Consider the following 12,804-nt stretch of genomic DNA (forward strand, 5'->3'; position numbering starts at 1 on the left):
AGCCGTAGAGAACGGCACCGCTAATGTGCTAATGACTGATCCGGACGTGTCACAGAAGTGTGCTGAAGCTAATACATCTCGGGTGTATACTTTGGAAGAATGTCTTACTGACATTTCGTCGACTACCATCTGTGACTGCTACAACAATCAAGTGTTTGGGGTCCTTTGTAGCGGTAAGTGATCTTTTAGGTCTACTTTTTTTTTTTGTCCGGCTTGAAAGCACAGTGTGATGACTAAGGAGTCGTGTTCCTCATGGACCTTCCAGACACAATCTCAAGGAAATAATTGCCCACGGTTGTTTGATGTGATCATTTATTAATTTTTCTAACAAAACGTTATATAATGTTCAATTCTAGCATTATGACACTAATATACACATATTATATTTTATATATTTATATTTTATTTTATATTATTATTTTATACCAATTTTAAACATAGATTATCGTTTCTACAGAATCAAATTATTCATATTTTTCTGCATTTTTGAGGTAATTTTTATTCAATAAATTGCACATTTGTGTGCAAATTGAGGGCGCTATTTACATACAATTTAAATTTAAATCAGCAAATAATATGAGTTATTCCTTATTATCTAATGAATACGTCATCACTTATTCTCTGCCTCAATGGTCTATTATCGCTCCACAATGTTGCACATTGTATAATCCACCAATAGGGGATATAATTCGCCGTCATACGTACTAGTGCTGCGCGGTATAATCAAACATTGTTTTCACCTATTGCTATGGTAGTTAATCAAATTATTACGTCACTTCGCCGGCGAATTAATCCTGTTATATCACTACTTCCGCGACGGACACACATACTCTTTATATTTAATCCTTAATTGCCTCGGGCGAGGGTCCACGTGAGTAGTCAATAGCAACCACACTACCTGTGCATGCTGTGCTTGCAAGCGTGAAGAACGGTAAATTATTATAATAGCTCATAATAATGTGCGCTTGGCTAGTCAATCTTTTCTGAATGAAAGTGGGCCAAACCATCTACTCTCCGGCCAAACTTTACCATATGCATCCGGTCTGGCCCTAGCTGTGTGAAAATCTGATCCACATCTGGGTCACATACCGACCGGTGTGGCCCTGGCTGAGTGAAAAAAACTGATGGTAAACTGGTGATCTTTGGGATAATTTGAGAATTCATTTGTGAACTAAATCTGTCAACCGTGATTGCATATCTTTTTTTATAAGTGGAAGAATAACGTAATGCTCTTATTAATTTACAGATCATATTGCAGCTCCTCCAAAGAATTACAGTTTTCGTCTTGGTCAGTCCACTGGCATAAATTCGGGGCTTCTTGAAATCCATATTGAAAACCTGGGATTCTGGCATCCCTTCTGCATACCGAATACTATTAGTGAAGTAAGTGAAACATAATTATTATCATTATAATTAGCCCTATAATTATATGCACAATAAACCATCTCATAATGCATGACGCGATTATTCGGCAAGGACATGATGTTCCCTACTCTGAGACATGGTACCATTCAAGAGAAGATCGCGAAGACAAAGAGTACAACAACTCCCAAAAGTTGAGTATTTGTAAACGGCCTACTGACTGAGGTATTTAATGTTATACTAGAGGAGTACTTCAAGAAGGTGTGCCTTTTGATATCATTAAAAACTGGAGGATATGTCTTTGTCACTCACCCAAGAAGATCTAGGAAGAGCCTGCGAACATTATGATTTCGACTTTGAAAATGACGTTGGCCTGTTATTTGGCATGTTTGGTAGCAGGAGACCAATTGCAGGTCAAATCTCACAGTGAAGCAACTGCCGAAGTTAACCAAGTCATCAACAAAAATAGATGTTATTACACATGCCTCCTCCAGAAATCCAAGATGGTGGCCGGTACCATCTTGAAAAATTTAGTTTTGAACAAGAGGACCTTAAATCGTGTACAAAGACACATTTTTGGATAAGTCGACCACAAGGATTTCAAATTTGACATTACTTTGACATTACGAACTCATATTTACCCAGAAATCCAAGATGGTGGCCGCCGGCGCCATCTTGAAAAAAATAAGTTTTGAACCAGATTACCTAAAATCGTGTACAAAGACACTTTTTCCGGTAAGTCGACCCCAAGAAATCCGAATTTGACATTAATTTGACGTTACAAAATAATTTTTGCCCAGAAATCCAAGATGGCCCCCATTTGGTAGGGCGTAAAAGATGTCTTATCTGAGGTTTACGACCCTTATCTGGGGTTAACGACCCGTATCTAGAGTTTGGGCACCTTATGTGGGGTTTAGATGCCTTATCTTAGGTTTATGTTCCTCATTTAGGGTTAAAGCGCCTTATTTGGGGGTTGGACTGCTTTATCGGCGGTCTACGTCCCTTATCTGGGGTTACGGCGCATTATCTGGGGATTAGATGCCTTATCTGGGTTTAGACTGCGATATGCTAAGGTTAAGGCATCTTAGCCACAGGTAAGGAACGTAAACCCAGGATAAGGCCGTCTAAACCACATGTAAGGCGCCTTATCCTAGCTAAGGGATGTAAACCCAAGATAAGGCAGTTTAAACCCCATATAAGGGACATGAACCCCAGATAAGGCGGAAATGACACATTTATGCTTCTGCTTTCATTCAAAAATCACATTTACGCTCTACCAAATGGGGGCCATCTTGGATTTCTGGGCAAAAGTTATTTTGTAACATCAAATTAATGTCAAATTCGGATTTCTTGGGGTCGACTTACCGGAAAAAGTGTCTTTGTACACGATTTTAGGTAATCGGGTTCAAAACTTATTTTTTTCAAGATGGCGCCGGCGGCCACCATCTTGGATTTCTGGGTAAATATGAGTTCATAATGTCAAAGTAATGTCAAATTTGAAATCCTTGTGGTCTACTTATCCAAAAAAGTGTCTTTGTACACGATTTAAGGTCCTCTTGTTCAAAACTAAATTTTTCAAGATGGTGCCAGCCACCATCTTGGATTTCTGGGTGAAAATGATGCCGTAATGTCAAACTAATGTCAGAATCGGAATCCTTGTACTCGACATATCCGAAAAAGTGTCTTTGTGCATGATTATAGGTGCTCTGGTTCAAAACTTAAATTTTCAAAATGGTGGTGGCGGCCATTTTGGATTTTGGCCTCTAGCGAAAAATGCCGGGATTTTCGCGAGGGACATGGTGGCTATTTTTTTTCTAAATGGTCCATAGAAGTCGAATCAATCGTCAAACCTTACTAGCCAGAGAGTGGTCACCAAAGTGAACTTTTTCGCCTAACTAAATATAATACTATTTGCACTCTCACATTAACAATAATACTAGCCCACACCTAGCCATGTACCTTAACCTAACATTTATCCAAACCTGGGTCTAGGGGTCCTGTGTATAAAAGAGCTGCTGCAAATATTCGCCTCAAACAAACTCTCGTTTTGGGCTGGAAGTTGTGCAATAATCACTGCCAATGTTTGTCCATTCCTTCCTGCCCTGTCCCCTTCGGCATGTTACTAGAAAGTACAATAATTGTTTGTACTACATTTTATTTTACGCATATCTAAACAGTTAATGTTGTTATTCTTCGACAGAAAATCTTGCTTCTAGATGGAATTTGCCAAATGATCATACCAGGAGGTCACCTCGTGGAAAGCCTTGTAATCGGAAAAGATGAGGAGCCTAACTGGAATATAATTGAATCTACTAAGAGCATATTGCTGGGTGAGGCTGCTATTACACCAATAGCAATCAAATCAGTTGGTAGCATTCATGGATCATGTCAGTATTACGGATATCATGCTCTGCATTTGACCTGCTCAAAGCGTAAGTATCATTTTCAGGAGCGTACGTAGCATCATGGAGGCTCGGGGGGAGCAGGCACGTACCTCCAACAGAGTCCAAATTTGATCAATTCCATTAAAAAAACGACAGGTGTCCTCCTCAATCAGTGCCCCTCAATCCCCTCAATTCAATGAGTACCGGTGCGCCCCCATTAGATGACTCACGTTGCAGGCGGAACCAAAGACGGCTTAGATAAGCAGAACTTTGATAAGCAGAACTTTCATATTGAATGCTACATTTAACATGCACTCCGTCCACTTTTATATGACATGCGAGTATTTTGGGGGGCTTTGAGGGCGCGAACCCCCTGGGGTAAAAGCTGGAGGCGGCAAGAAAGAAGGGACGGCGGAAGAGAAAGGGGCGGCAAAAAGAATCATTAAAGAAAAAAGACGGAAAATTATATTTAAAAAAAAGGTTTTAAAGATTGTGAAACAAATGGAACTATACATAAAAATATTTTGTTTCTTCAAAGTATACAAACCAGAAAAACAAAAGCAAAAAGCAAAGCAAAAGAAAAACGTCACATTAAGTTTAAAGAAATTTCGAACTTTACACTGAAAAGACGTCATAACCCTTTGGGTATTTCATTTTCATTTCACAGCCATTGACGTAGGTGAATTTGAAGGGCAGATACATCGAACTCTTTCATGCAAGGACACCGGGGATCAACACAAATCAGGGTGCCGATGTGACACAGAGTGTGAATCATTTAACGACTGTTGCATGGATTATCATTCAACTTGCATAATATCCGCCAATGAGATGCTCTTGAAGGCAGCATCTTTTCCAGCAGAACTTTTTTCTTGTGCTAAGGTGTCTGATTACGTCCACATCGCATTTTTGATAAGCCAGTGCCCAGACGACTGGGAAAATGAGTCCATTCGCAAGAAGTGCGACTACGAAGTTCAGTCGTTAGATCTTGCTCAGCCCGCTTCACAACATTGGCCGCTGTTTAATAGCGATGGATACAATTTTAGAAACATTTATTGCAGTATATGTAATCGACAAAATGTTCTACTTCTCCAGTTTTGGAGTATGAATAGACCACAAGCCATGGGTAACCAGCCAATAACACACGAATTTCGTCCACCACGTCACAAGCGTCAAGCCAGTGTGATTGATAACATGAAACGCCAACTTTGCGAAAATAACAACCGTTACGATCGACATTTAGTTTATACGGGGTATCGTTTACGCGACTGCTTTCCGGACTTAATCAACACTTGCCCAGAAACATACATGAATGAGTCAATTCGAAATGCTTGCGAATCGAATCTTGCACCTGTATGCCATCGTGAAGATGTTTTGTTCGGGGGTAAGAAAGAGTGGAAGAGATACAAGAACCCCCATTGTGTGCTCTGTCGTGAACCTGAAGATGTAAAGGAACTCATGACATGCCCTTTACCGAGTTACCTCTTTGGAGCTCTGAAAACGGACACCTTACGGCTGTTTGGAAGTTTTCAGGTAACAAATACCTCGGTAGTACCCCCAAACATTGTTCGAAAGAAGAAGTATTTGACACCTATTCTGGCATTTGCCGACCGATAGCATGCGCTCCAGGATTCAAACGACAAGACGGGCACTGTATACCAGAATCCAATTTCCAAAGCATCATTGAAAGTAAATTTTGTGCTCAAGAGAATACAAAGATGATTATTGGAATGAGGTCCAGTGATCCAGATCTAGAGGATAATTGTGCAGTTAGAGCTCTTAGTATTTCAGATGAGCTAGGTTATCTGAATATACAAGATAAATATTCGTTTTTTTATTCCGTCTATGGTGTCTTCGAGGCATACGATGTCATCAATCAAAGCTCTGGTCAAGTTCTCAGTCAGTTAAAAGCAGCTCTTGATAATGACGACATTGTACACGACCTCGTTTCCTCTTGCAAGGTACATAGTGTGGAATTTATTCATGGATGTAGAAAGCAAATAAAGGAGTCGGTATGTTCAGGAACTTGGTATAATGGACTAGACACGGACTTTCAGAGAGTAAGCAATATCACAAGTATGGCAGAAGTATATTTTTACGGTGATGTGTACATCACCCCCGAGTTTGTTCTGTGTGTGATAACTTTCCAATATAACGCATTTTTGCAAATATTTTTAAATGTGGCCGAGTGCAACGTGTGTGGTTATGAATCGCCAGTTTTAGAATGCCCTCTTGTGACAATTCATGAGTACGAGTACGTGATGGTACAGAGACATAACCAAATCGAAGTCCGGTATGGCGAGGCTGTTCTCACCAAAGATCAGTTTATATATCTCCCTGATGGTCGTATCTTAATATGCGCACCTCCACCAGTAGCTATCTTCTCCTACTCTTCAGGCCTTGCTGTTGCAAACATCGTCGGAACAGTAACATCATTGACTGGACTTGCTGTGACATTTGGATCTCACTTGGCGCTCCCAGAGTTGCGTAACACTCATGGCATATCTATGATGAGTTTATCTGCTTCGTTATTCTCTGCACAGCTGTTGCCGATGCTATCTGATACCCTAAGCATCCATGGTTTACTGTGTATGGCTTTCGCTGCTATCAGTCACTTTGCCTGGCTAGCATCGTTCACTTGGATGAGTTTGATTGCCGCAAACATAGGCTACGTATTTGCTTACAGACCATTCCAATCACACGAAAGGAACGCCACACCAACTTTGATGTCGTCTAAATCTTCGCATCTGCTCGGTTGGGGAATACCGTCCATAATTGTCGTAATCTGCTTGGGTTTTCACTGGGTTCAACCTGAAGGCATTCCTTTCCAATACGGTCAGCAGCAAGGCGTCTGTTGGATATCAAATGTCAAAGCAAACTTGATTTTCTTCGGGATACCGGTATTCTCATCCCTGGTACTCAACTTCTTACTTTTCACCTGGACATCGGTGGTTCTGTACAAGACTCAAAGAAATTCTGAGTTATCTGACGAGTGTAAAATTCGTGCAGGCGACGGCCAACAAATTGCCCCACTGTTCTTGAAGGTATAGTATTACAAGTGACAATAATGGTCATGTATTGTATGTTTAGGTCGTGGAATAAATAATAAATACGTTGTTGATGGATGCGATGGTTGTTTGTTGTTGGTTCTTTGCTCATATGTTTATAGCATTGTGTATAGAACATGTATAAGAAACATACACTTGCTTGTTTTTCACTCCTTTTGGTTTTGGCAGAATATTAAAGATATAAACTATAGTGAAATTGAAGATTTCTGTGACAAAGTGCACAACGAACAGTATTAATGACAAAGGGTCCTGTTCAGGAGGGCATAGGGGCAATGCCGGGTCCAATGGTTAGAATAATGCTGAACGTAAGATGCACACACTAACGCATGCGTGTTCGTCAACTAATATCAATTTCTAAGCGCTCTTTAAGCAAAGTCATTGTTCATTGAATTTACAACCGTATGACAAATAGTATCTTTTCACACAAGATTTTGCAATTTAAAGAAAATTGGTCATTGCTCATTGAAATGAATCTAGTATATGGACAATATAAGTGTGCTCTTTTATTTAATGACATAAAATTTGAAAAATATTGTAAGGATTGAGGTTTTGACTTTTAAAACCTACATTTTTGTCTCACATACTTTTCAACAGATCTACCACATTCGCCTTGCTATAAACATTGACTTGCGTCATCTGTTGACGTATTAAAAAGCGTTTTAGCGGGAAGTGTTAGCTTTGTTCGATACAAAACAAATCTGCTTGGATGAAGGGAACATTCGGGGTTTTGACTCTCCCCCGACTGCAACGTAACTAGTACCTACAAGTTCCATGTTTTGATGGGCGGTTGGGTATTGAGGCTATTCCTAACAGATTGTCTTGTTTCGTTTCAGATTGCTACATTAATGGGTCTAGTTTGGGTTCTGGGATTCATTGCAGCCTTTGCTGATATCACTATCTTGTGGTGGATATTTGTTGTGGTGTGTTCCACTCAAGGTTTCTTGATATTCATCTTCTTTGTACTCAATCGTCGTGTAAGGCGGCTGTGGAAAATCAAATTCACTGTACCGAAGGAAAGAGAGCTCCAAGATGAAACTCAGTAGCTTGTGAAAGAGTTGGTTGCATTAACGCCATTCCACGCACAGCAAACACTACCAGGGACATATTTTAAAGAGGGTAGGGCGTTCATGAACAGTTTACCGATTCGATTCGCTCATCTGTAATTTATAACAAATGCGAATTTATTGGCCATTAATGGTGGGAGTTCGAGGTGGGTTACCCTAGGGAGTTGGAACAATTGTGCAAAAATGGAGGGGAATCCCGGCAAGGATTTCTAAAATGAGGGGTGGCCCGTGGATCCGCACATGAACACTGCACAATACCATTAAAAATCGTTTAGGCGTAATACCATTTCTAATAGGCATACTTGGTGTGTTTAAACTGAATTGTTTTCCTGTATTAATGAATGGTTCAGCAATGACAAGTATATCACTTCTGAACTGAATAAGTAAATTAAACTTGTTGTAGCATATTTCATTAGAATGAAATTGTGTGTTTAGGCAACAGTGTATAATGTTCAATGTTTAATTATAACACACACAAATCATGTTCCACAAAAAGCAGTTTTTGTTTTAACATCATTTATGATTATGTTTATTATCATATGTTTATTATGATTTTACTTCCGGTACGACCCTTTATTACATTTCTTTCTTTCTTTGAACAAGTAATTATATAGGAATGTTAATATGATTTCAACTCATTTTGTTCATTACGAACAGTTCCAACTAAAACCAAGGGGATTTACTCACGTTTTAGTGACGTTTCACCACTACACTAATGGTTTCACAGTGTCGTGTTCTTTTCTGCTGATCCAAATGGCTTCTTTCAGCCACCTGGTAGTCTTATCAGCTTCACGATCAACAACTTTAGAGTCAGTCTGATGAAACTATTAGTGTAGTGGTGAAACGTCAATAAAACGTGAGTATTATAAAATCGCCTACATTTTTAGTTTTAATTGTTCATAATGAACATAGTTGTTTGCTTAAGGGATCGGAAATCAACGATTGCACTGTATTTTTATGGGACATGAGTGCACATCTGACATATCGAATTGTATTCTGAAAACGCGGAATTTCCTGATAATTATTAAGTAATTTTGATTTTTTTTTAAACTGGCGATATAAAACACATTTCATGCCAAATTATTAAAAAAAAATTTTTTTTTTAATTTTTCATATTTAACAGTCCTCAAAGTGACCCTGATATGTACTTAAAGTGTATGTAGCTGGGAGGAAAAACTGACTATCATTTGATAATTTTGACCTTTCGTATTTAAGATTTAAAAATGTATACATCTTAAGGGATCTGGAATGAGCGTTTTGAGCGTTTCGACAGCATTTTTGTGGGACATGAGAGCACATCAGACATATCGAATTGCATTCTGAATACGAAGAATGTCTTTCTGATATCAAATCATTTTCATTTTTGAAATTCACGATATAATACAAATTTTATGACAAATTATTAAAATTTGATATTTTTCACATTTTGATATATAACAGTCCTCGAAGTAAATTTTATAAATCTAATGACATATTCTGAAAGTGTATGTAGCTGGGAGGAAAAGCCGACGATCAATTGAAAATTTTGACCTTTCATATTGAAGATATGGATTTTTTTTCCTAAAAAGGCCTAATTTTTTAGGTCTTTTTGGGAAAAAAATCCCTATCTTCAATACGAAAGGTCAAAATTTTCAATTGATCGTCGGCTTTTCATCCCACCTACATACACTTGAAGTATAAATCATCAGATTTATAAAGTTTACTTCGAGTCCTGTTAAATATCAAAAATATCAATTTTTAATCATTTACCATAAAATGTGTATTACATTGCGAATTTCAAAAAATCAAAATTATTTGATATCAGAAGGACATTCTTCGTATTCAGAATGCAATTCGATATGTCTGATGTGCACTAATGTCCCACAATAAATACTGTCCAAACGTTCATACCCCACCCCTTAATGGAACACGCATATATTCCTCATCGGCTTGGTGTGCAGGTGTAACAGACACCATTTCCCAGTTCTTACACAAATGCACTACAACACACTATAAAACTAACAAAATTTAAATCTTTGATGAAAAGTAGAGTATGCTAACAATATAAGTTGCAAAGGAGGCTGTGCAATAATTATGAGTCCCTGGGGCTATCAATTCCAAATGGCGTTACAAACATCCCTGCCTGTCAAAAATCCTTCCACTCCCCTTTCTGCCCCCTTTTCGGTCTGTAAAGAAATCTTTGCCTCTGCCTTTTCACATGCCAAATTGTTAGGATCCCAATTTGCAAACCTAAAATGGTATAGATATATATTGCGAGGGCAGCAAGCAGGTATATTTTAGCGTTTCCGTTGTTGTCCTAAGCCTTTTGAATAATTTGAGTATCCTCCCACCCCCTTGGCTTGCCCAAACCTGCTTGCCCCTTTCCTTGGTTGGCCAAATATTCCCCCAACCATTTTACCGTCCCTAGAGGCCTCATATTTTTTGCACAAGCCCTAGTCGTGAAGTACGTGAAGGACAAAACACGTTTCTTAGCAAAACGCGTTTGAAGGATATGTTACTAATAACGGTGTTGATACTCTCTCACTGGTATCTCTCAGTGGCCCGATTCCATTTGAAATTTAAGTTTAAGGTTCCATCTATTAAACTGTATCTCTAAACCTTTACGCCAATATGTGAAGCGAAAAATTTGGAAAAATCTGGGGGAAATTACTCCACTATTGCGACCGTTTTATACATATAAACATGAATGCATATATTGTACAATCAATAATATACACTCAACTGATTTATGAATTTTACTTATCGAGCCATCTTATTCTTGTTGTTGATTAGAAAGTTCTGTCGCACTTCATGCTCCGGAAAACTCTCTGAATAATGTCCAATTTCAACTAACTCTTTATTCAAACTTGTTCAGCGAAATATAATATCCTTTGCGTACAAAATCCTTGCACAGATTTCCAAAACGGTGTTGTTTTCGCCATTCACTCACTTTATTCTGGAAACAGCCTTTTCGGCATAGTTCCACTTTATTCACGGACAGATACGAGTATGTTGTTTTATAAACCAGACTTCAGCAAGTCGACAAAAGAATATTATTCCCTTCGGGTAGATGAGCACTTTTGTTTAGTCGAAATCTCCTTCGTTATTGCGAAATTAATCATATTAATAGCACATTATTAGCTGGCTCTAAACCTTTACGCCGCTATGTGAAGCAAAAGTTTGAAAAAATCCAGGGAAAATCTCAAATCACTCTACACCACTATCTTTTGCGACCGCTATACTATTATAAACATGAATGCATAATACTATACAATTGTTATGGCGCTATTTTCTTTCTCTATATTTTATCATTTAAATTATCGCTCCGCGGTCTTTCATTCATCAATCATGCTCGCCTATGATCCTATGTAGTTGATGGCCAGTCACTGAAGGAGAAGGACTACAAGCGTATTCAATCCGTAATCTATATTATGTTGTGATACTTTGTTGATTTGATGATGCGGAATTAAAGATTATTGTGAAGTTATATTATGTTATCCGTCTATTTCTGTTCGTGTATCCAGCGAGTCTTCCCGTCTGAGAGATCCATTGGCCATGTATCTGGTATGAGTTCTAAAACCAAATAACTGGCTAGTGGATTTCATATCAGTTTAGCTTCATAACACAATCAATAAAATACATTGATATATGCATTTTTTTTATCCAGCAATCTTCTTCTTGTTGTTGATTATAAAGTACTGTTGCACTCTTCGTTCCGGAAGACTCTCTGAATAGTGTCCACTTCCAACTGATTCTTTATTCAAACTTGTTCAGCGAAATATATATCCTTTGCGTACAAAGTTCTTGCACAGATTTCCAAAACGGTGTTGTTCTCGCCATTCACTCACTTTATTCAAGAAACAGCCTTTTCCGCGTAGTTCCACTTTATGCATGGACAGATATGTTGTTTCATAAACCAGACTTCAGCAAGTCGACAGAAGAATATTATTCCTTCGAGTGGATGAGCACTTTAGTATACTTGAAATATCCTTCGTTATTGCGAGATTAATAGCACATTATTGGCTTGCACAATGATCAATACTCGTAGAGCAATTAACATGCATTTTATTTAAATAGTACAGATTGTTTCTACAAAACCAATAGATTAGTGGTGAAATGATGGTAAAAACCCAACTCATCAACTGACGTTTCATCCGTCTAGATCAGTCAGATTTTTTCAGAGTTGTGAAGCTATATGCTACAGCGGGAAGTGTTACCAGTTCCTAGGTCGCTCTGTAGCAGAGGGTTGTAGATATTACACAGATTGTATGTGCCCTCGTCTCGGTTCATGGTGTTATTCATTTCTCTCCTCCTGATCCATATGGATTACTTTATCCATCGCTTGATACGTACCTCCTCCTTATCAATAATTCTCGACTCCTCCCAGTTAATCATATGATTGCTTTTGTATTTTATTTGCCGCAGGGTAATATTAAAATTTTATCTCATTTGAATGCCTGTCTCTTTACACCATTACTGCAGCAGAAATGGTAGATTTTTACATCATTATGGGCATGCCACATGAGTAAGTCTACATCCTGTAATTCATACGTAATACCTGAATGGAACACAGTTCTGTTCCAGACGTAGGTGAAAAGTGCAATGAAATTAATCAATGTTCAGTTAGTGTGAATGGCGATGAAGTCCTGGATATTCGACAGCAACGAAATGGTCCTCTAGTCATTTACGATTATCGTTATCGTTAAAGACACCAGCTGACTTCATTAGTAATAATGAAGAACCAAACAACACCAAAATGACACGGGAGTGTGATTTCTCACTCAGGGTGAATGACACTACAATTTTGATTAAATAATAAATGAAAATAAAAGCACGCGTGATATAGAATATATCGCCACAATATAGTTATACGCGTTTCCGCGTTTCACACCCGAGGGGTGACGAGAATATTTACGGATTAGATGTTAATAAAGTTTTACTTTCTCCTCC

The 12,804-nt window shown here is 38.4% G+C and overlaps 1 protein-coding gene across 1 annotated transcript; it reads left to right on the forward strand.

Annotated features, from left to right (window-relative positions):
* Positions 1–5,461: 5,461 nt before the first annotated feature.
* LOC140144446 (G-protein coupled receptor Mth2-like) lies at positions 5,462–7,854 on the forward strand. The gene is made up of 2 exons (XM_072166258.1): positions 5,462–6,787; positions 7,645–7,854. Exons 1-2 carry the CDS (start codon positions 5,462–5,464, stop codon positions 7,852–7,854), a joined length of 1,536 nt encoding a protein of 511 aa, XP_072022359.1.
* Positions 7,855–12,804: the final 4,950 nt, after the last annotated feature.

The sequence above is a fragment of the Amphiura filiformis genome, chromosome 2, assembly GCF_039555335.1.
Source record: "Amphiura filiformis chromosome 2, Afil_fr2py, whole genome shotgun sequence".
Taxonomy (NCBI): Eukaryota; Metazoa; Echinodermata; class Ophiuroidea; order Amphilepidida; family Amphiuridae; genus Amphiura; species Amphiura filiformis.